The sequence below is a fragment of the Hyla sarda genome, chromosome 1 (genome assembly GCF_029499605.1).
Source record: "Hyla sarda isolate aHylSar1 chromosome 1, aHylSar1.hap1, whole genome shotgun sequence".
NCBI classification, from domain to species: domain Eukaryota; kingdom Metazoa; phylum Chordata; class Amphibia; order Anura; family Hylidae; genus Hyla; species Hyla sarda.
This window is the reverse complement of record NC_079189.1, coordinates 179800647-179824547: the sequence shown is the minus strand read 5'-3', so window position 1 is coordinate 179824547 and position 23901 is coordinate 179800647. Positions and strand designations below refer to the sequence as shown.

Below are 23901 nucleotides of genomic sequence, written 5' to 3'. Positions count from 1 at the left end.
AGCTATGGACAACTGCACCTCTAAACAAGGTTTGGTAAATCTTCACCTGGCAGAAGGCCTGTTTCACCACTGTTTCATTCAAACTCACACAGTTGTCTTGTTTAGGAGGGACATTGGGGCCACAGTGGACATACAGTTATCACCTATGCCTTTCAATGACAATGACCTATTCCTTTTAATGGAAAATGAAGATAAGTTAGCAAATTCCATTTGTTCATAGTTTGTAGTAAAATTTGCCTAAAGGGTACCTGGGGGTTTTATTTGTCCCAGTGGTTGGACGCCCCACGATCTCCTGCACGGCACCCTAGCTCTCCCTAGGAAAGGTCCGTGTCAACCCCTGCATAAAGTACCAGCCAACACGCCTCTCCATGTATATATATGGGAGAGCTGGCAATATAGCATTTGAGTATCTTCAGGTCTCTCATAGAGATACATGGAGGGATTGTGTCGGCCGTCGCGAGTGCGGAGGTTGTGCAAGAGACTGCAGATGAGCCCCACATGCGGACCCTCCCGCAATCAGACACTTATTCCCTATCCTTTGGATAGGGGATAAATTGTCCTGCACGATAGTACTCCTTTAATGGCAACCGACTGATAGCACAGGCAATTTAAGTTACAATTCTCCATACTTTAAGCACTTTCAGCAGATTTAACTACAATGCTGCAAACCTCTATAATATTCAAAAAACTGAGCCAAACCTAGTTTATGTTAAAGACCTACCTAAAAACTGCAAGGCTGAGGGACCACAAGACAAGGGGCTTCCTTAGCTCAAACTTTTCTCGTTGTTTCATTAGGTGCCGGCCACCAAATATAAAGGCAGCATACATTGCTGAAAATAGAAAGGACTTCTTCCTGAAATAGAAAACAAAAAGAAAAATGTGTTATATTTTACTTGTCACATATATCTGGATGCCATAGATGAAGGTGATATACATTCATGGGCAGTGGATCTGTACTAACAAGGTATAAAACAGAGCAACCCTTGAGACTTTTGTTAGGCCTCCTTCACATATGTGTGTCGTCTGGCAGCGTTTTCCTCCGTTGCTGTGGAAAAAGCACTGAAGGAAAACTGATTGTAAAACATTCGGTGTCTCAGGTTGGAAGTCGGACTGAGGAACATGCCGCAAGGACATCAGTCACGGGAACGCACATGCACAATTAAAAATTCTGGATCCCAAACAACTGGTGTCACTTTCGTCATGAGTTATGGCATCGGTTCCGAGTTGAGGCTGGATTCACTAAACCGGATGCCTGACATATATGAATCCAGCATTAAGTTCAGGATTGTCTCTTAAAACCATCAGCCCTGGTAGAAGTCATCACAGGGCCTGTTAATCAGGTAGTTGATGCTACCCATTATTGCTGTTACCCATGATATCACAAGAGTTTAAATCCAAGAAATCCGCTAAACAAAGAAGGTAGTCTAGTACTCAGAGGTGGCTTCAAATGTAACAGCTTTAATAAACTTTATTAAAAATAGAATAAGGTGGACTACAGCACTGGGTTGTGTCCAGTATTGCAGCTAAACCACAATTCAACTGGATAGACTGCAATACCAGAAACGCCCCATGGACAATAGAAGGAGTGTCTAGGGAAAAGGAACCAAGACAAAAATATTAGAAATATCTAATTGGTGCAAAATACTGTAGTAAATGTATGGAAGCCATAGGAGAAAAGAACTGTGTGTATGTTTATTCTTTGTGTAGTATTACTCATACATTCTTCCCATTAATTTGACATCGTATTAGGAAGTTGTATAACAAGAATTATAAAAATATATTTTATCTGAAGATACTGAGGATGAGTAATAAGACCAGCCATATGAGCCATTCCCTTGTAGCGTAAAACAGATATTGTGTTATATACTGACATGTACCAATATTTGAGAATTTACTTTCACATGCAATTATTCATCTAAATGTAGTAACATAAAATACACAGTTTAATATTTATTTAGCTGGGCGAACATGAGACAGCCTCACACAATCTGAAATTATTAGCCAATAGAGTAGGTAAATATGGTTAGATAACAGGGATCACAAATGTTAACACATAGAAAATATTTAAAAGCGAACTGTGCATATAGATCCTGGAGAATAATACGGACAATTCTGAGATGCAGTATAGGCCATTGGAAACAAGCCGAAATGACCCACATGTCAAGATGTGAAGTTTAAGCCTCTTTACTAAATATTCGCAGTGTCAGTTTCTTGGCAGTTTTCCTTATGCAGCCGATTAGACACTTGGCAATAACAGTGAGCCAAGGAGAGTGCCAATAATGGAGTTTGTTGAACTGATAACAGCTGTGTTCCTGGTTCATTAATACAAGTGGAAAAGGAGCTACCAAGCCAGACAACACAATGCAAGAGGCTAAACTCCAAAAATGGGTCAAAATTTCATAGAGCGAAATCAAATACCAATGTTAAATGCAGATCAATATGCAGCATAAAGAACTTTCAGGGGGAGATTTATCAAAACCTGTCTAGAGGAAAAGTTGCAGAGTTGCCCATAGCAACCAATCAGATCGCTTTCAGAAGCCTTTTCAAAAATAAAAGAAGCAATCTGATTGGTTGCTATGGGCAACTCAAACTTTTCCTCTGGACAGGTTTTGATAATTATCCCCATTAATCTTTTCTAAGTCTCAAAACAAAACACAAATAATAAAAAGGGATAAAAAGAAACAAAAGCCATTTAGTCCATGTTGACCAAATTGCGCTATCCATTTACTGTGGTAAGGTGGCCTTTTATGGGATTGGGCAGACTCATCTCTCTCTCTTAAAATGTACTGGGAGCATGGAGGATCCAGCTATTCACTGCTCTAACTGAAAGCTGAGGAAGGTGGGTAGAGTGCATGACCAAAAGGGGTAGCCACCTACTCATACATACAAGACAAAATTGGTCAGCACCTCGAAGCAAAATGAAATAAATGCACAGATGTATCATGGCTGCAACACCAATGGAAAAACACACAAATTCACAGTTATACTCTGCAAATGCTAAGACATGTGAACATTGAATATATGGAACATATTGACCATTTTATGTTCCCATTTATCTGACTGGATAGGGACAGATCATGCTTGTACTCCTCTTCAGCTGAGAGCGTGCATTTAGGGCTCCTCATTCATTGCAATGGTGGAGGTCCTAGAGGTCCTTCCTTTTATAACCTGATTGTAATCTAATGACTGATCAGGTTTGATGATGCTAGGTAACCAGACACTTCCTCCTCAGCAGCTCTGCTTCCAGTATTCTGCCATGGCTTTGCAGGATCAAGTTGTGGATGTCCTGCCCTGGCTGCATGGCAGTGTTGGGTTGATAAGACAACTGACACACAAAGAGGATGTCACGCATGGCAGCCCATTTAAAGGGGTATTCCAGGAATTATTTTTATTTGACTATGCTACAGTGGCTGTAAAGTTAGTGTAGTTCATAAAATAGTGTCTGTACCTGTCTCTGATGGCTGGTCTCGTATTCTTATGTGATTTTTGTTCTGGATGTTCATTTTTAACAGCATACAAAGTTACTCCTGTCTCAGGTATTCCCAGGATGCAATGCAGCCGAGACACAACCTCACTATTTAGGTGATGACAGGGAGCCTGTTCTGCTTCTGTGGGTGGAGCAACCACAGAGAATTTGCAACAGCTGGAGGCACCCTGGTTACAAAGAACTGGTCTTTTGCATGGCATTCAGCTTGTATGTGGTTCAATGGGTGGGGTGGCTGATGTGTGGGAGGGAGAATAGTGGAATTATGGGATTTGTAGTAAAAGAGAAAACTCCAATAGGAATAAGCCAGTTCACAAAATAGCCATTTAACCCAAAGATAAGCACGGATCCTTCCTAAGCATGTCAATTACTGTCTGGCAGGTAGGTGCTAAAATCACCTTATGGTGGATAACCCCTTGAAAGAGTACCTGTCATTTGGAAAAACTTTTGACATGTCCTGGCAACATGCCAAAAGTTTAGATCGGCAGGGGTCTGAGTGTTCAGACCTCCACCGATCAGGAGAACAAGGTGGGAGAAGTCTGTGCTGCCACACACTCCTCTCTCTGCTCTGTGTCATGTGATCAAGACAAGCTCATAGACTTACATTGCAAGTCTGTCTCGATCATGTGACACGGACCTGGGAGAGAACGCGATGAGCGTGAACTTCTCTCAGCTAGTTCTCCTGATTGGTGGAGATCTGAACACTCCCTGACACTTCCTGTCTACTCTCCTGGTTACAACCTAATAGTATCTGCAGGAGACTCCTAACAGCCTCCAAGACAGAGGTGAACGTACCTTAATTGGTAAGAAGATTATATATTTTGGTTCCTGATTTACGATGAAATGTCAAAGCATTTATATCAATGTTAGTTTTCAAAAACAGGACAACTGCCAAGAGAAAAACCACAGCCTTTAAATAATCAATCTCATTTACAAGCTGATCTGAGCGATGGAACAAATTCAAGAACCACAGATTAGGAATTAACAGCAGAAAAAGATAACCTCACTGACATGTTCCTAGAAAACGAATACTTGCTTATTTAAATGTAATGTATAAACGCGTTCATCTACGTACATATTCTATATTATACCTCCAGCTTGTAGACAATTGGATTTCCAAGAAGTCTAAATCTTGTCTTGTGCGCTGTAAATTTGCATACAGTCTTGATTAAAAATATCCTACTGCGAGGTGTCTACAGCTACTATGCAGAACTACGTGTCTACATGGTTACTAACACGGGTCAAGTTCTGGGGAAAAAATTGTGGGGACGCACACTCAGGGGCTGGTCCTGCAGGATTCCTACAAATCAAAACAGTGGGGAAGATTTATCAAAACCGGTGCATAGGAAACGTTGACCAGTTGCCCATAGCAACTAATCAGATCGCTTCTTTCATTTTTCAGAGACATTTATGAAATTGAAAGAAGCAATCTGATTGGTTGCTATGGGCAACTGCTCCACTTACCTTTGCACAAGTTTTGATAAATCTCCCCCAGTGTTCCTGCTGTGAAAAAAGGTAAGGTACTCCGTTCCCATGCACTCCTGCAGTACTGAGCTCTGGCCACAGACAATGAACACTAGTATGCACAGTACTCCTGCTGCCATCTCCTATGCTTGGGGGTTGGCAGAGTGGACTAAAATATGACTTCAGAATCTGACAATGCATGGTTTATTTTGACTCTATAATATACGGTAGGTCTGCATAAAAACTGTGTATACACATTGTCCACTATTTGTAAGACTTTTTGGAAAAGTTGCTTTATTTTTCCTTTTAGATACAATGGATGAATAGTAAATGGTTTTAAGACCTTCTTTATATAGTTAAAAATAGATATAGAAAAATTAAAGTGTTTTAACTGCTTTCATAACACATGTAAGTTACAATTGCAGTGAATGTGATGCAAGAATATAGATCCCTATAAAAAATTCAACTATGATACCTTGTACAGTGAGCTTGAGCAGATAAGGTAGAGAACCAGATATGCTGAACATTCATTTACTAGTAGTTTATTTGTTATGTAAATGTGGTTCAGTTGGTGTATACAGGAGCCATGCATATTTCCACTACACTTATGTGTAGGGATCAACCAATATAGTTTTTTTAGGGCCGATACCGATACTCTGTAGAGGTTAGGGCCGATAACTTATACCGATATTCTGGTATAAGTTAACGGCTATTTATTCCCCCCGGCGACACCGCTGCAGATCATTGATTTAAAGCGGGTGCTTTAAATCAATGAACTGCAGCAGCTTTTGCGGTGCCAGAGACAGCTACCGCCACCCGCTTCTCTCCCCCTGCCTGTCCTGGGGTCCTGAATCCTATCACCACCACCGTGACCGCCCCCCCACCACCACCACGCCGCACCCCCCACCGCACCGGCCAGAGAGCACCGCCGCCGCTGCCCCATTGCCTCCCCCATCCCCAGTTTTATAATTACCTGTTCCCGGGGTCCACGCTTCTTCTGGCTCCTGCGGCGTCCTCCTGAGCTGTCACTGTGCGCACTGACGGGGACGCAGTGCACAGCATAACACAGGACGTGCAGGAGCCAGAAATAGCGCGGACCCCGGGAACAGGTAATTATAAAACCGGGAATGGGGGAGGCAATGGGGCAGCGGCGGAGGCTGTCTCTGGCCAGGGCGGTGCGGTGGGTGGTGCGCCGCGGTGGTGGGGGGTGTGGTGCGGTGGTGGGGGGTGCGGCATGGTGCAGTGGGGGCGGTGCGTGGGGCGGGGCATTATCGGATTATCAGCAAAGTAATTGCCAATACCGATAACGTCCAAAATCGTGAATATCGGCCGATAATATCGGCCAAACTGATAATCGGTCGATCCATACCTATGTGGCTGCAATACTAAGTTCACTAACAGAGACAGAATGTCGCCATAGAGGAGTGGTCTCTGTCTCCTACGATCATGCTGCAGGAAATGTATTTCCAGAAGTAGAGAAGTGTTAACTATTTTGAGGGAGGAAAATAATTTTCGAATGGAAGCTAACAATCCAATAAAAAATCTCAGACAAGACTTGTAAGACATTGCTCTTTACTCATTCCTTTAGCAAAGAGTGAACCTGTTAAAGTATACTAGTCATATCACAGAAAAAAGAATGCTTATAAATGTTACTCACTAGGTCATGCAGATGGCTTTACATGACTTCTTTATGTGTCTAGCTTCTGTATTTAGCTCACAAATCCCTTTTCCCACTCATTCTGACACCCACTTCTCAAGAAGGAGTTTGTCCCAGGCAAGCACTAAGCTAGCTCTCACTCACCATACTTTCACTTCCTCCCTGAGTCTGCTGTGCTGGATTTCCTCATTTCCTCATTCCTCTGGCTGCTCTGTAACCCCCTCATCTCTGATTTTAGAAAGGAGTCAAATAGACAGAACAGAAGTGAGCATAGAGGAGTGCTGGTCCTGCCCTTACTTCCTAAACTTAGAAAGGTTAATGTTTTGCCAAGATGTATAACATATAAAACATTTTTGAATCTGATAGAGCCTATTCAAGTGTTTGTACTTTATGAAACATTGTATAGACCCTTAGGAGGTAAACTATGCATCAGGTTGGGGATCATTATTGCAAACATCCAATACACCACAAATATACATACATACAGTATTTACTTAAACCTCAACATCGGTTTTATAGGACTCCGCCATAGGTTTCTGAAATAACAAACAAAATAAGCAGTGCTACATAGTCTGATAAAGTGACAGACACAATAGACACACAACAGACCTCATTGTAGTCAATGAGGTCCACTGGGAGCCATCTGTATCAGTCATGTGACAGTTATCTGACAATGTTTCATTTTCTTGTTGTGCTCCTATGATGATAGAACAGAACAATGGCTATGACCCATGAACAAAGCCTTAAAGGAAAACTGTCACTCTGATCACCCACACTAAACCCAATAAACAGGGTTATAGTGTGGGTGACCAGGAATCCAAAAAGGGGTCACTTACTATAATCTGTGCCATGGTTCCCGAAATATTGGCTGGCGAAGTTCCCCTTCTTAATTCAAGGAATTGCCCGCAGGAAGAGGGGCCCCGCCGGTTGGCCACCCCTGCTTCTTTCAGTCCTCTTAATCAGCCGTCCCCTTAATTAGCATATTTATATTCTGCAACTCCACATCCTAGTGACGTGAGTCGAATGTCATGTGAGTACTGTGCTGTCGGTAGAAAACACGTGAGAGCTGTATGCAAACTGCCGTCGTGCAGTGCTCACGTGACATGCGACTCACGTCACTCATTTCTTGGTGAAAGATTTGATGAAAAATTAGAAAATTTAGCTTTTTTTTTTTACTTTGAAACTCTCTGCTTAAAAAGAAAATAGACATACCAAATAAATTATATATTGATTCACATATACAATATGTCTACTTTATGTTTTCATCATAAAGTTGAAATGTTTTTACTTTTGGAAGACATCAGAGGGCTTCAAAGTATAGCAGAAATTTTCCAATTTTTCACAACATTTTAAAAATCAGAATTTTTCAGGGGCCAGTTCAGTTTTGAAGTGGATTTGAAGGGCTTTCATATTAGAAATACCCCATAAATGACATCATAATAAAAAATTGCACCCCTCAAAGTATTCAAAATGACATTCAGTAAGTGCGTTAACCCTTTAGGTGTTTCCCAGGAATAGCAGCAAAGTGAAGGAGAAAATGCAAAATCTTCATTTTTTACACTCACATGTTCTTGTAGACCCAGTTTTTGAAATTTTGCAAGGGGTAAAAGGAGAGAAATCCCCCCAAAATTTGTAACCCAATTTCTCTAGGGTAAGGAAATATCTCATGTGTATGTAAAGTGTTCGGCAGGCGCAGTAGAGGGCTCAGGAGGGAAGGAGCGACAATGGGATTTTGTAGAGTCAGTTTTTCTGAAATGGCTTTTGGGGGGCATGTCACATTTAGGAAGGTGCCAGAACAGCAAAAAAATAAAAAAAATAAAAACAACAACATGGCATACTATTTTGGAAACTACACCCCACAAGAAACGTAAAAAGGGGTACAGTGAGCCTTAACACCCCACAGGTGTTTGAAGACTTTCCGTTAAGTTTGGATGTGTAAATTAATTTATTTGTATTTTTTTCACTAAAATGCTGGTTTTCCCCAAAATGTTACATTTTTACAAGGGGTAATAAGAGAAAAGGCCTCCCAAAATTTGTAACCCCATCACTTCTGAGTATGGAATTACCCCATGTGTGGACGTTAAGTGCACTGCTGGTGCACTACAATGCTCAGAAGAGAAGGAGTCACATTTGGTTTTTGGAAAGCAAATTTTGCTGAAATGGTTTTTGGGGGGCATGTCACATTTAGGATGCCCCTATGGTGCAAGAACAGCATAAAAAAAACACATGGCTTATTATTTTGGAAACTACACCCCTCAAGAAACGTAACAAGGGGTACAGTGAGCCTTAACACACCACATGTCTTTGACAAATTTCCGCAAAAGATGGACGTGAAAATAAAAAATTAGATTTTTCACTAAAATGCTGGTGTCACCCCAAATTTTTCATTTTGAAGGGATAATAGGAGAAAAAGCCTCCCAAAATTTGTCACCCCATTTCTTCTGAGTATGGAGATACCCCATATGTGGATGTAAAGTGCTCTGCTGGAGCACTACAATGCTCAAAAGAGAAGGAGCGCCATTGAGCTTTTGAAGAGAGAATTTGGTTGGAATGGAAGTCGGGGCCATGTGCGTTCACAAAGCCCCCCGTGGTGCCAGAACAGTGGACCCCCCACATGTGACCCCATTTTGGAAACTACACCCCTCACAGAATTTAATAAGGGGTGCAATGAGTATTTAGAAATTACATTTTTCATTTTCACGGACCACTGTTCCAAAAATCGGTCAGACACCTGTGTGGTGTAAATGCTCACTGCACCCCCTATTAAATTCTGTGAGGGGCATAGTTTCCAAAATGGGGTCACATGTGTGTGGGGGGGGGGGGTCCACTGTTCTGGGACTATGGGAGCTTTGTAAACTCAAATGGCCTTCAATTTCAGACACATTCTCTCTCCAAAAGCCCAATGGTGCTCCTTCTCCTCTGTGCATTGTAGTGCACCAGCAAAGCACTTTACGTCCACATATGGGGAATGTTCTTACTCAGAAGAGATGGGGCTCCAAATTTTGGGGGGCTTTTTTTCCTATTCAGCATTTTGTTGAAATTTTTTTTTTTTTTTCATTTTCACATCCAACTTTAACGAAAATTCGTCAAACACCTGTGGGGTGTTAAGGCTCACTGTTCCCCTTGTTAAATTCCTTTAGGGGTCTAGTTTCCAAAATGGGGTACATGTGGGTATTTATTGCTTTGTGTCTATGTCAGAACCGCTGTAAAATCAGCCACCCCTGTGCAAATCACCAATTTAGACCTCAAATGTACAAGGTGCGCTCTCACTTCTGAGCCATGCTGTGCGCCTGCAGAGCCCTTTACACCCACATATGGGGCAGTTCCATACTCAGGAGAAATTGCGTTACAAATTTTGGGGTTCCTTTTTTCCTTTTACCGCTTGTGAAAATTAAAAGTATGGGGCAACACCAGCATGTTAGTGTAAAAAATAAAACTTTTAACACTAACATGCTGGTGTAGGCCCCAACTTTACTTTTCATAAGGGGTAAAAGGAGAAAAAGCCCCCCAAAATTTGTAACACAATTTCTCCCAAGTACGGAAATACCACATATGTGGCCCTAAACTGTTGCCTTGAAATACGACAGGGCTCCAAAGTGAGACAGCACCATGCGCATTTGAGGCCTATTTTGGGGATTTGCATCCGCCACCAAAATACCCTACAGCAGTGTTTCCCAAACAGGGTGTCTCCAGCTGTTGCAAAACTCCGAGCATGCCTTGACAGTCAGTGGCTGTCCGGCAATACTGGGAGTTGTTGTTTTTCAACAGCTGGAGGCTCCGTTTTGGAAACAGTGCCGTACAAGAATTTTTTTTTTGGGAGGGGGGGGGGTGACTGTGTAAGGGTATATGTAGTGTTTTACTTTTTATTTTGTGTATTGTTGTTAGGGTACATTCACACTGGCGGGGGTTTATAGTGAGTTTCTTGCTAGGAGTTTGAGCTGCGGCGAAAAATTTGCAGCATCTCAAACTTGCAGAAGAAAATTTGCTGTAAACCCCTGCCCGTGTGAATGTACCCTGTACATTCACATGGGGGGCAAACCTCCAGCGGTTGCAAAACTACTACTCCCAGCATGTACTGACAAACCATACATGCTGGGAGTTGAAGTTATGCAACAGCTGGAGGCACATTATTTGAGCAACACAGAGTTTGTTACTTAACTCAGTATTTCGCAACCAGTGTGCCTCCAGCTGTTGCAAAACTAGAACTCCCAGCATGTACAATCTCTCAGCGCATGCTGGGAGTTGTATTTTTGCAACAGCTGGACACAGACTGGTTGCGAAACACTGAGTTAGGACACAAACTCTGTTTCACAACCAGTGTGTCTCCAGCTGTTGCAAAACTGCAACACTCAGCATGCATTGACAGTCGAAGGGCATGCTGAGAGTTGTAGTTTTGCAACAGCTGGAGGCACACTGTTACAACATCCAGCATGCCCTTTGGTAGTCTGTGCATGCTGGGCCTGGGAGTTGTAGTTATGCAACAGCTGGATGCACACTTTTTCATAGAAAAAATGTGCCTCCAGCTGTTGCATAACTACAACCCACAGCATGCAAAGACTACTAAAGGGCATGCTGGGAGATGTAGTTGGAACTCCAGCTGTTGCAAAACTAAAACTCCCAGCATGCCCTTTGGCTGTGCATGCTGAGAGTTTTTGCTAAGCAACAGAAGGAGATGAACAGGCCTCATCTCCTACTGTATCCTGCCACCGGGACCACCGCTGCTGCCACTGCTCCTGCCTCCTGGACCACCGCCACTCCTGAGGGGACCCCCACCAGGCCAGGGAGAGGTAGGAGACCCCCGCCGGCCCCGATCGCCGCCCCGATCACCGCCCAGCAGGGCAATGATTGGTCGATCGTTCCGACTGATCAATCATACAGTATATAAGAAAAAAATGGCGGCGCTCTGATCCCAAGGTTATATAATATAGAATAGATCTTACTCACTCGGTGTGAGTGGGATACCACCGTATAGATGTATTCCCCGAACGACACCCAGGGTCCCCTTCAAGCGTGTAAAATATCCCAATCTCCGTCATAAAGACATCCCTTAACCCCTTAAGGACCAAGGACGTACCGATACGTCCTTGGTCCTGCTCTCCTGATATGACGCGGGGTTACACAGTAACCCCGCGTCATATCACGGCGGGCCCGGCGTCATAGTGAAGTCGGGACCCGCCTCTAATAGCGCGCAGTGCCGATCGCGGCGCCGCGTGCTATTAACCCTATAGCCGCGCTCAGAGCTGAGCCGCGCGGCTAAAAGCTAAACCGAAAGTGGCCGGCTAGCTCAGTCGGGCTGTTCGGGATAGCCGCGGCTAATCGCGGCATCCCGAACAGCTTACAGGACAGCAGGAGGGTCCCTACCTGCCTCCTCGCTGTCCGATCGCCGAATGACTGCTCAGTGCCTGAGATCCAGGCATGAGCAGTCATGTGGCAGAATCGTTGATCACTGGTTTCTTATGAGAAACCAGTGATCAATGATGAAGATCAGTGTGTGCAGTGTTATAGGTCCCTATGGGACCTATAACACTGCAAAAAAAAAGTGAAAAAAAAAAGTGAATAAAGATCATTTAACTCCTCCCCTATTAAAAGTTTGAATAACCCCCCTTTTCCAATAAAAAAAAACACAGTGTAAATAAAAATAAACAAATATGGTATCACCGCGTGTGGAAATGTCCGAATTATAAAAATATATCATTAATTAAACCGCTCGGTCAATGGCGTGCGCGCAAAAAAATTCCAAAGTCCAAAATAGTGCATTTTTGGTCACTTTTTATATCATTTAAAAATGATCAATAAGTCCTATCAATGCAAAAATGGTACCGTTAAAAACTTCAGATCACGGCACAAAAAATGAGCCCTCATACCACCCCATACACGGAAAAATAAAAAAGTTATAGGGGTCAGAAGATGACAATTTTCAACGTATTAATTTTCCTGCATGTAGTTATGATTTTTTTCAGAAGTCCGACAAAATCAAACCTATATAAGTAGGGTATCATTTTAATCGTATGGACCTACAGAATAAAGATAAGGTGTCATTTTTACCGAAAAATGTACTACGTAGAAACGGAAGCCCCCAAAAGTTACAAAATGGCGTTTTTTTTTCCAATTTTGTCGCACAATGATTTTTTTTCCCGTTTCACCGTCGATTTTTGGGCAAAATGACTGACGTCATTACAAAGTAGAATTGGTGGCGCAAAAAATAAGCCATCATATGGATTTTTAGGTGCAAAATTGAAAGAGTTATGATTTTTTAAAGGCAAGGAGCAAAAAACGAAAATGCAAAAACGGAAAACCCCTCGGTCCTTAAGGGGTTAAGGGAGGGCACAAGGTGGTCCGGAATCACAGTGTATGATCCGTAGTGATATGTGGATAGAAACAAATATAAAAAAGAACCAGCTCTCAGAGAGGGAGATATAGGCAGTAGTGTTCCAGATACAAATGTTGAACAGGGAAATATTTCACTTACTTCACTGGGGGGGAGTGTAGGAACCAGCCTCACACACCAACCCCCCTCCAAGAAGACTCGTAGAAGACAACCAGAAAAGGTCCTTACATTCCAATATTTTAATTGCAATGCGTTTCGGAGGTCATATAAATAGCCTCCTTCTTCAGGCATACAATACTTACATAATAGTCAGCTTTTATACTCACAATGTCCAGGAAAAAAAAAAAAGGGCGCCCAATCATAGTACATGTGAGCTTGTTCCTCTTCCGGTTAGGACCTTCCGGTCACATGATCCCCAGCCGAACCACATGATTAAGCATCACGTGGTATCTGCGTCAGAGACACGTCACCCGAGATCTCCATCCCGAGGCCGGCGCTGTCAATGCCCGCCTCCGATCATGTGACTGACTATGGTCACATCATAGGAAGGTAATCTGCGCACGCGCAGCGCCCGTGCGTCCCACGCTGGAGCGCACAATGACACCGCGCCTGCGCTCATCAATCGGAAGGCGTCATGCGCTCCACACTGGAACGCACCGCCATCAATACCTAACTAGTAAATAGTAAGCGCCTGTGCGATGCCAGCGCGTCCCACACTGGAACGCACAATGACACCGCGCCTACGCACACCACCCGATGCACATCATAATGAATTGTAAAATAGTGCATCTACGTTATCAATGTTAAAACCTCTAACAGGTAGGAAAAATATACTCCTCTCATGGGTCCATATGTCCCCCGGACATTATACAATAAAATACAAAATTCATAACAATTACAATAATTAATAATAAATTACATAAAAAATTACCAAAAACTATTATAAAAAATACAGAAAATATATAAATATAAATACTAATAAAAATTTATAATAAAAATTAGCAAAATTAATTAATATACATGCTCTAAAGCCTCATTAAGTCCCTGTGGTGACAACGTATTCAATTTAGAAATCCAGAACATTTCTTTGTTACATAATAATTTAAAATTCATATTGGGTATCCTCTCTAAAGGTGTCACTCTCATCAGAGTAGGGTCCCTATTATGGTGAGTATTAAAGTGTCTTAATACACTATGGAGATTAAAGCCATGGCATATGTTGTATATGTGTTTATTAATGCGTAGCCTTAGGCAATTCATGGTTTTGCCAATGTACTTCAAGTCACAAGGACATTCTATTAGATACACTACATAGGAACTACTACAATTTAAATATTCCTTTATAAAAATTGGTCTAATCCACTACATTGATTTCTGTTCTCCTATGTGTAATTATACTACAACATTCATACTACAACATTTACATAGATGTCAAAATAGATGTAAATGTTGTAGTATAATCCGCAGATACCACGTGATGTTTAATCATGTGGTTCGGCTGGGGATCATGTGACCTGAAGGTCCTAACCGGAAGAGGAACAAGCTCACATGTACTATGATTGGGCGCCCTTTCCCCCCCCCCCCCCCCCCCCCCCCGGACATTGTGAGTATAAAAGCTGACTATTATGTATGTATTGTATGCGTGAAGAAGGAGGCTATTTATATGACCTCCGAAACACCTTGCAATTAAAATATTGGAATGTAAAGACCTTTTCTGGTTGTTTTCTACGAGTCTTCTTGGAGGGGGGTTGGGGTGTGAGGCTGGTTCCTACACTACCCCCCCCCCCCCCATTGAAGTAAGTGAAATATTTCCCTGTTCAACATTTGTATCTGGAACACTACCGACTGATCAATCATGTGATCGTGAGGTGGCCCATGCCACCTCACTCCTGCTGGGTAAGGGTGAATGGGGCTTTTTTCTGGGTCACCTCACCAGAGACCTGATTGACCCGGAATCGTCGCAAATCGCCGGACCCCCCAGGGGTTTGCATGGGGGGGGGGGGGGGCCTGCTGATAGATATGAGCAGTCATCACGGTTCGGTCCCTGCTCAGCACGCGCGGGGACCGAAATTCCCACGGGCATACAGGTGCGCCCTGGTTCCTTAAGTAACAGGGTGTCGGGCGTACCTGGGTCCCTGAGTGGTTAAAGGCAAACTGACAGATGGTTTACCCACACTAAACCAAATTCATAGGGTTTTAGAGTAGATGAACAAGATTAAAATTACGTATAACTTACCCAGATCAGCGTCATAGTTTCAGAGTGTATTAGCCTCTGTTGCTAGTATGTAAATGTTGTCCTTTGTGCAATGGAGGTGGGGCCCGGCATACCCAGCATCCCTGGCTCCATCCTCTCTGCTCCAATATGCCTTTCCAGGTCATGCTCACATGGACGAAGGGGGTCCATCAGGGTCGGACTGGCCATCGGGCAAACTGGGCATTTGCCCGATGGGCTGGGCCGTCCAGTGGGCCATCTGTCTCGGCGCAATGTTAAAATATGTATTTTTTTTTTAGTGTGCAGCTACGGCTGCTCTTCTCCCGCTGCTGTGCCCTCCTTCTCCGGCCTCTGTGCCCCCCTTCTCTGGCCGCTGTGCCCCCCTTCTCCGGCAGCTGTGCCCCCTTCTTCGGCCGCTGTGTCCCCCTTCTCTGGTCACGCACACTACTGCCACAATTGCAGGCGCTGGGCTGCTGTGAACAGATGTGCCCTGTGCAGGTGCGTAAGTCTGCTTCCACACCCTGAAATGGTCCTGCCCACAACTCCTGGTGCATAGCACATACCGCAGTAAAAGGAAGTTGGCATGCCCTGCCTCTGACCCCAACATGGCGGCCGCAGGTCAGAAGAGTGTGCGGAATGGGGGTAAGGCGACTGAGGATGGGAGGGGGGTGGAATGTATGTATGATGTGTGCATTTATGATGTGTACTATGTATGTATTATGTATGCTTTGTGTATGTATATAATGTATGAATGATGTATGTATTATATATGTTTGATGTATGTGTGTATGTATGTTTGTATTTATGTATTATGTATGCATGATGTGTGTGTGTGTGTGTGTGTGTGTATATATATATATATATATATATATATATATATATATATATATATGTCTGTGTGTTTATGCATGTATGATGTGTGTATGTATGTACAGTAATGGCCGTAAATGTTGGCACACCTGACATTTTTCAAGTATTTCTCACAGAAAAGGATTGCAGTAACACATGTTTTGCTATACACATGTTTATTCCCTTTGTGTGTATTGGAACTAAACCAAAAAAGAGAGGAAAAAAAGCTAATTGGACATAATGTCACACCAAACTTCAAAAATGCGCTGGACAAAATTATTGGCACCCTTTCAAAATTGTGGATAAATAAGATTGTTTCAAGCATGTGTTGCTCCTTTAAAGGGTACTCCAGTGGAAAAAAATTTTTTTATTCAACTTGTGCCAGAAAGTTCAACAGATTTGTAAATTACTTCTATTAAAAAATCTTAATCCTTCCAGTACTTTTTGGCTGCTGAATACTACAGAGGAAATTATTTTCTTTTTGGAACACAGTGCTCTCTGCTGACATCACGAGCACAGTGCTCTCCTACTGGGCAGTTCTTAGAATGGACAGAGGTGTCAGCAGAGAGCACTGTGGTCGTGATGTCAGCAGTGAGCTCTGTGTTCCAAAAAGAAAATAATTTCCTCTGTAGTATTCAGCAGCTAATAAGTACTGGAAGGATTAAGATTTTTTAATAGAAGTAATTTACAAATCTGTTTAACTTTCTGGAACCAGTTGATTAACCCCTTAAGGACCGGAGGTTTTTCCGTTTTTGCATTTTCGTTTTTTGCTCCTTGCCTTTAAAAAATCATAACTCTTTCAAATTTACACCTAAAAATCCATATGATGGCTTATTTTTTGCGCCACCAATTCTACTTTGTAATGACGTCAGTCATTTTGCCCAAAAATCTATGGTGAAGCGGGAAAAAAAATCATTGTGCGACAAAATTGAAAAAAAAAAACGCTGTTTTGTAACTTTTGGGGGCTTCCGTTTCTACGTAGTACATTTTTCGGTAAAAATGACACCTGATATGTATTCTGTAGGTCCATACGATTAAAATGATACCCTACTTATATAGGTTTGATTTTGTCGGACTTCTGGAAAAAATCATAACTACATGCAGGAAAATTAATACGTTTAAAATTGTCATCTTCTGACCCCTATAACTTTTTTATTTTTCCGTGTATGGGGCGGTATGAGGGCTCATTTTTTGCGCAGTGATCTGAAGTTTTTAACGGTACCATTTTTGCATTGATAGGACTTATTGATCACTTTTTATTCATTTTTAAATGATATAAAAAGTGACCAAAAATGCACTATTTTGGACTTTGGAATTTTTTTGCGCGCACGCCATTGACCGAGCGGTTTAATTAATGATATATTTTTTATAATTCGGACATTTCCGCACGCGGTGATACCACATATGTTTATTTTTATTTACACTGTGTTTTTTTTTTTATTGGAAAAGGGGGGTGATTCAAACTTTTAATAGGGGAGGAGTTAAATGATCTTTATTCACTTTTTTTTTTCACTTTTTTTTTGCAGTGTTATAGGTCCCATAGGGACCTATAACACTGCACACACTGATCTTCTATGTTGATCACTGGTTTCTCATAAGAAACCAGTGATCAACGATTCTGCCACATGACTGCTCATGCCTGGATCTCAGGCACTGAGCAGTCATTCGGCGATCCCGAACAGCTCGACTGAGCTAGTCGGGAACTTTCACTTTCACTTTTAGCCGCGCGGCTCAGCTCTGAGCGCGCGGCTAAAGGGTTAATAGCGCGCGGCGCCGCGATCGGCGCTGCGCGCTATTAGAGGCGGGTCCCGGCTTCACTATGACGCCGGGCCCGCCATGATATGACGCGGGGTTACTGTGTAACCCCGCGTTATATCAGAAGAGCAGGACCAAGGACGTACCGGTACGTCCTTGGTCCCTAAGGGGTTAAAAAAAAAAAGTTTTCCACTGGAGTACCCCTTTAAACTCACCCGGGGCAACTAACAGATGTGGGCAATATAAAAATCACACCTGAAAGCAGATAAAAAGTAGAGAAGTTCATGTAGTCTTTGCATTGTGTGTCTGTGTGTGCCACACTAAGAATGGACAACAAAAAGAGAAGCGAACTGTCTGATGACTTGAGAAAATTGTGGAAAAATATCAACAATCTCAAGGTTACAAGTCCATCTCAAGAGATCTAGATTTGCCTTTGTCCACAGTGCGCAACATTATCAAGAAGTTTGCAACCCATGGCACTGTAGCTAATCTCCCTGGGCATGGACGGAAGAGAAAAATTGATGAAAAGGTGTCAACGCAGGATAGTCCGGATGGTGGATAAGCAGCCCCAAACAAGTTCCAAAGATATTCAAGCTGTCCTGCAGACTCAGAGAGCATTAGTGTCAGCGTGAACTATCCGTCAACATTTAAATGAAATTAAATGCTATGGCAGGAGACCCAGGAGGACCCCACTGGTGACACAAAGACATAAAAAAGCAAGACTATTGTCAGGCCCAAGGCCTGATTATTAAAATCCTATATGTGTATTATAATTATAACTGTGTGATGTATATATATGTGTGATGGATTGTCCAGGACATGGGTGAGAGGTCATTCGGATGGTGTGTCCTTTTTGTGTATTGCATTTTATTGGGTGTATGGCTGTTTTTTTACATCTCCTTTGAAGTCAAAGGCTTTTTTGAAGTCATGCACTCTGGTCCCATCCTATAATCAAACAGGTAAGGGGCCAGGAAGAGAGAAGACCCCCTGGTGGGATCAAAGTGGAGGGGGGAATGGAGTCTCCCTCCCAAGAAAGCAGATATGATATTTAAAACAATGCTAGACTCAGGGTGTTCAAGGCTGTGCAACAAGCTGACAATACCATCCTAAGAACAGCTGGACTCTCACTCACTCATGGACTGCTATATCATCATGCTTTTGTTTTCTGAACTTGCCTTGCAAAACTCTTTTATATATTTTTGTACCTGTATGTCATTTATTCCTGTATTTATATATATTTAGCACTGTGATACCTTTTATCAGATTAAATGTTTTATTAATCAGCTCAGGTCTTTGATCTCTAAATATATGAGCTCACCTTTCTGAAGGCAGCTCTGGTAAAAGACGTTTATCTAAGGGTTAATTTGGTGACTTGCTGGGACTAGTAGTGGATACCCAGAGGTCTGGCGGCTTTAACCCTTGCACCATCACACTCTCTCTAATGTCTTGGCTGGACCGATAGGGTGTGATCGTGACAACTGGTGGCAGCGTCGGGATATATTTAGAGATTTTTAGTGCTTGCTGGATTTTACCTGTAGGGAAATCTTAGCACTAAAAAGAAATTGCATACATATTCTTGTGTGTAAATTCCAAAGACAGAGCTCAGTGCTGGTTTAAAAGACATACAAAAAGAGTGCAAGACAGTTCTGTCCTCCCCATCTCCTGTTTTACCTCCTCTGTCTCATCTCGGAAATATGGAGGCATATCGCAAGCAGTCCAAGCCTGCACTGGAGCTAATGTGCCAAGAAAAGGACATCCCTACTGCAGGAAAGAACAAGGAACAACTTATTGCTGATCTTGTGGAGTATGATGCCCGTGCAGAAGAGCTGAGTGACATGAGACAAAGTCCTACAGCTGGAACTCTCTCATGGACTGCTATATCATCATGCTGTAAGAACTTCATCTTTTGTTTTCTGAACTTACCTTGCAAAACTCTTTTATATATTTTTATACCTGTATGTCATTTGTTTCTGTATTTTTTTTATGCATAACACTGTTATACCTTTTATCAGATTAAATGTTTACTTAATCAGCTCTGGTCTTTGATCTCTAAATATATGAGCTCACCTTTCTGAAGGAGGCTCTGGTAAAACACGTTTATCTAAGGATTAATTTGGTGACTTGCTGGGACTTGTAGTGGATACCCAGAGGTCTGGCGCCTTTAACCCTTGCACCATCACACTCTCTCTAATGTCTTGGCTGGACCGATAGGGTGTGATCGTGTCAACTACATTTTGCCAAAATGAACTTGAGTAAGCCAAAATCCTTCTGGAAAAATGTCTTGTGGACACATGAAACCAAGAAAGAGCTTTTTGGGTTTGCGTCCGAGATCTTGGGTCTTCCAGCAGAGCAATGCAGTTTGCAAAGGAAGAGTGGTCCAACATTCTGGCTGAGAGGTGTAAGAAGCTTATTGATGGTAATAGGAAGCGACTGATTTCAGCAATTTTTTCAAAGGGTGTGTAACCAAATATTAAGTTAAGGGTGCCAATAATTTTGTCCAGCCCATTTTTGGAGTTTGGTGTGACATTATGTCCAATTTGTTTTGTCCTCCCTTTTTTGGTTTAGTTCCAATACACACAGAGGGAATAAACATGTGTATAGAAAAACATGTGTTACTGCAATCCTTTCCTGTGAGAAATACTTCATTTTCTTGAAAAATTTCAGGGGTGCCAACATTTATGGCCATGACTGTATGTATCAGAACAAAGGAAAAAAGAAAGTTGCCTACAGCTCTTCCAAGAAAAACAGTGCTTGTAGTATTAAAACATTAAATGTTTAATCTGCATATATAAAAGAAAAGCGAAACGCCAGCACATTTCCGGGGGCAGAGAGCTCTGGAGGAGGAGGACAGAGGAGTCTGGAGAGGTGTGGAAAAGAGGGGTCTGGAAGAGGAGGACAGAAGGGTCTGGAGGAGGAGGATGGAGGAGGACAAAGGGGTCTTGAGGAGAAGGATGGAGGAGGACAGAGGTGTCTGGAAGAGGAGGATGGAGGAGAACAGAGGGGTCCAAAGGAGGTGGATGGAGGAGGACAGAGGGGTCCGGAGAAGAAGGATGGAGGAGGACATAGGGTTCTGGAGAAGGAGGATGAAGGAGCAAAAAGGGTTCTGGAGGAGGAGGATGAAGGAGGACAGAGGGGTCTGGAGGAGGAAGAGGATGGAGAATAGAGGGGTCTGAAGGAAAAGGACAGAGGAGTCTGGAGGAGGAGGATAATAGAGGGGTCTGAAGAAGGAGGATGGAGGAAGACAAAGGGGTCTGGAGGAAGAGGATGGAGGGGGACAGAGGAGTCTGGTGGAGGACAAAGGGATCTGGAGGAGGAGAATGGAGGGGGGACAGAGGGGTCTGGAGGAGCAGTTTGGAGGAGGACAGAGGGGTCTGGAGGAGGAGGACAGAGGGGTCTGGAGGAGGACAGAGGGATCTGGAGGAGGATGGAGGTGGACAGAGGGGTGTGGAGGAGGAGGTTGGAGGAGGACAGAGGGGTCTGGAGGAGGACAGATGGGTTGTGAGGAGGAGGATAGTGTAGGACAGATGGGTCTGGAGGAGGAGGATGGAGGAGGACAGAGGGGTTTGGAGGAGGAGGAAGATGGAAGAGGACAGATGGGTCTGGTGGAGAAGGGTAAAGAGGGGTCTGGAGGAGGAGGACGAAGGAAAAAAGAGGGGTCTGGGGAGGGAGATGAAGAAGGACAGTGCAGGGATAGAATTCAGCTGAACTGAGAAGAAAGAATGTGTGTCAGTATTAGTAATATGAGTACAATGTGTGTCAGGGATATATTATGGTGGCACAGTGTCTGGCAGTGTTATAATGATTTATTTTTTCATACAGGGGATGAAGATCTGCTGATAAAGTGAGGAGCCAATGATGTCTGGGCATCAGACTTTGTAGAGAAGATGTAGCTGGAAGAAGTCCTGGTGCCTGGACCAACAGAGAAGATGTCACTCAGGTCACTGATATCATTGTGTATTCTGCTGACTGTCCCATCAGAGCTGTAATCCCTTGTGAGTTCTGCAATGATGATGGGTGACGATGTACCCCAATCTGTGGCTCTCCAGCTGTTGCAAAATGAGAACTTCCATAATACCTGAGGCTCTCCAGACATGATGGGAATTCTAGCTTTGCAACAGCTGTAGAGTCACTTGAAATTAGTTGATCGGTGGGGGTCCAAGCATTCGGATTCCCACAAAACAATGGGCTGCTTATTCTAAAATGCCTATTTTTGGTCCCAGTCTGGCCCTGGTGTCCATGAATATTTAAGAAGTGGGTGGGCATATAGAAGTAGTGGGTACGGAGGCAGGGATTAGCAACAGAGGCGGCTAATACACCTTGTATCTCTGGAACTGCGGTGCTGATCCAGGTAGTAATACACCATTTTAATCAGGTTTAGAGCAGGTGAACCGACTGTCATTTTCCCTTTAAGGAGCAAAAGGATTCTGATGTTTGACCCTTCATGTTAGAAGATATAAGATTCTGCTGCAAAGGAGGGGAAACTATTATTACAGGTACTGTACTTCAGTCAGTGCAGTATAAAAGATATGGTTGGCAGTAAGAGGGTTAAACTTCATTTCTGGGTGGATACAATAGGCTGCAGTTCAAAGGATAATACATACAGGAGCCTGCTTATCGAGTTGTTAGGTGTGTACATTGGCATTACTTCACAAATTTTATCACAACTTTTATCACAACTTTTATACACGCTGGTAATAATAAGTTCCATACATGTTTTCTGATATTATTAACTTTAAATTCAAAATTTGACTTAAAATCTGACTTATGAATTTTAATGCTGCAAGCTAATGCGGTTTCTATATGGTAGTCTTGATATTATTCCATCTTGGTACTTTGTTTCCCATCCACTTTTCCATAATTCATAAGTTGCTTATCTTTTATATTACAGATGCATGCTTCTAGGCCTTGTGATATCATAGCCCAGATCTACCGTTCTTTATAATTCACCGATTTGATCTTCTGTTGGGTGTCTCCCACCCTGAACTCCATCTACTTGTACAACATTTACTGTCAGGAATATTTTTTCACACGTTCTTATCAGTGGGAAATAAGGTTTTCATTCCTCACTCCACATCCTTATTTTACCTTTATGTCCTGGTTTCACAATAATGTTCTTCAGCTGTATATTTCCATTTGCCTTTCCACACTATGGGGGGGGGGGGGGGGGATTTATCATGGTGTGTGTGATGTTCATGTTTTTTTTACTGTTTTCCTTGTGTATTTGACAGTGGCTAGGGCTAATTTATCAAAAGGTTGCATGGCCTTTCATGAATAGTGATCTTTTTATACCTAGGCCGGTAACCATCACAAGGGGGTATCCTCTCCGTCTAGAGAAAAGAAGGTTTCACCATCATTACAGACAGATTCTTTACTGTAAGAGCAGTGAGACTATGGAACTCTCTGCCACATGATGTTGTGATGTCTGACTCAATAAACAAGTTCAAGGGGGGCCTGGATGTTTTTCTAGAGAGCAATAACATTACAGGTTATGGATACTAGATTTATGGGGATAAAGCGTTTATCCACGGATTTATTCTGATCACCATATTGGGGTCGGGAAGGAATTTTTCCTCTGTTAAGGGGCAATTTGCATCAGCCTCATGGGGGTTTTCACCTTCCTCTGGATCAACACAGTAGGGTTTTAGGTTGAACTTGATGGACTCTTGTCTTTTTTCGACCTTACAAACTATTATGTGCCCGGCACAGAATTGTGTCAGGGTCGGATACATACGCCAAGCTAGCAGTGTTGCAGTCTGCAGTCTGGAAGTCCGTAAACACTGCTTAAAATCTAAGAACACTGTTCATGTCGATATATTCTAACCAGAATGCATTTCTTGCAGTGAGAATCAGATCTTATATGAAGTAGAAAACCCTCCTATTTAACCAGGCCATTCTAAATTCTGCAAAGCTGCCATACTAAAGCACAATATGTGGGCATTTAAAGAAATGGTATGTGAAAACTATGCCTGTTTATCTAGAATATGGATTATGTATCTATGGCAGAAAGTCATGCCATAGATACACCTACCCAGAGATCAGCAGTCTCAGCTTCTTTAAGAGATCAACTGCCAGGGAAGCTGAATCTGGCCTTTAAAAATGTTCTTCTGGCATCCATCAGACCCATAGAAACCTATAGACATGGATGAGGTACT

General features: G+C 42.8%; 1 protein-coding gene across 1 annotated transcript in view; it reads right to left on the bottom strand.

The window, feature by feature from the left end:
- Positions 1 to 23901, bottom strand: part of ELOVL6 (ELOVL fatty acid elongase 6) — a 145902-nt gene that overhangs the window by 22129 nt on the left and 99872 nt on the right. Inside the window, exon 2 of the mRNA XM_056564568.1 lies at positions 722 to 853. Within this exon, the coding sequence (XP_056420543.1) occupies positions 722 to 853 (132 nt within the window). The remainder of the gene's footprint in view (positions 1 to 721; positions 854 to 23901) is intronic.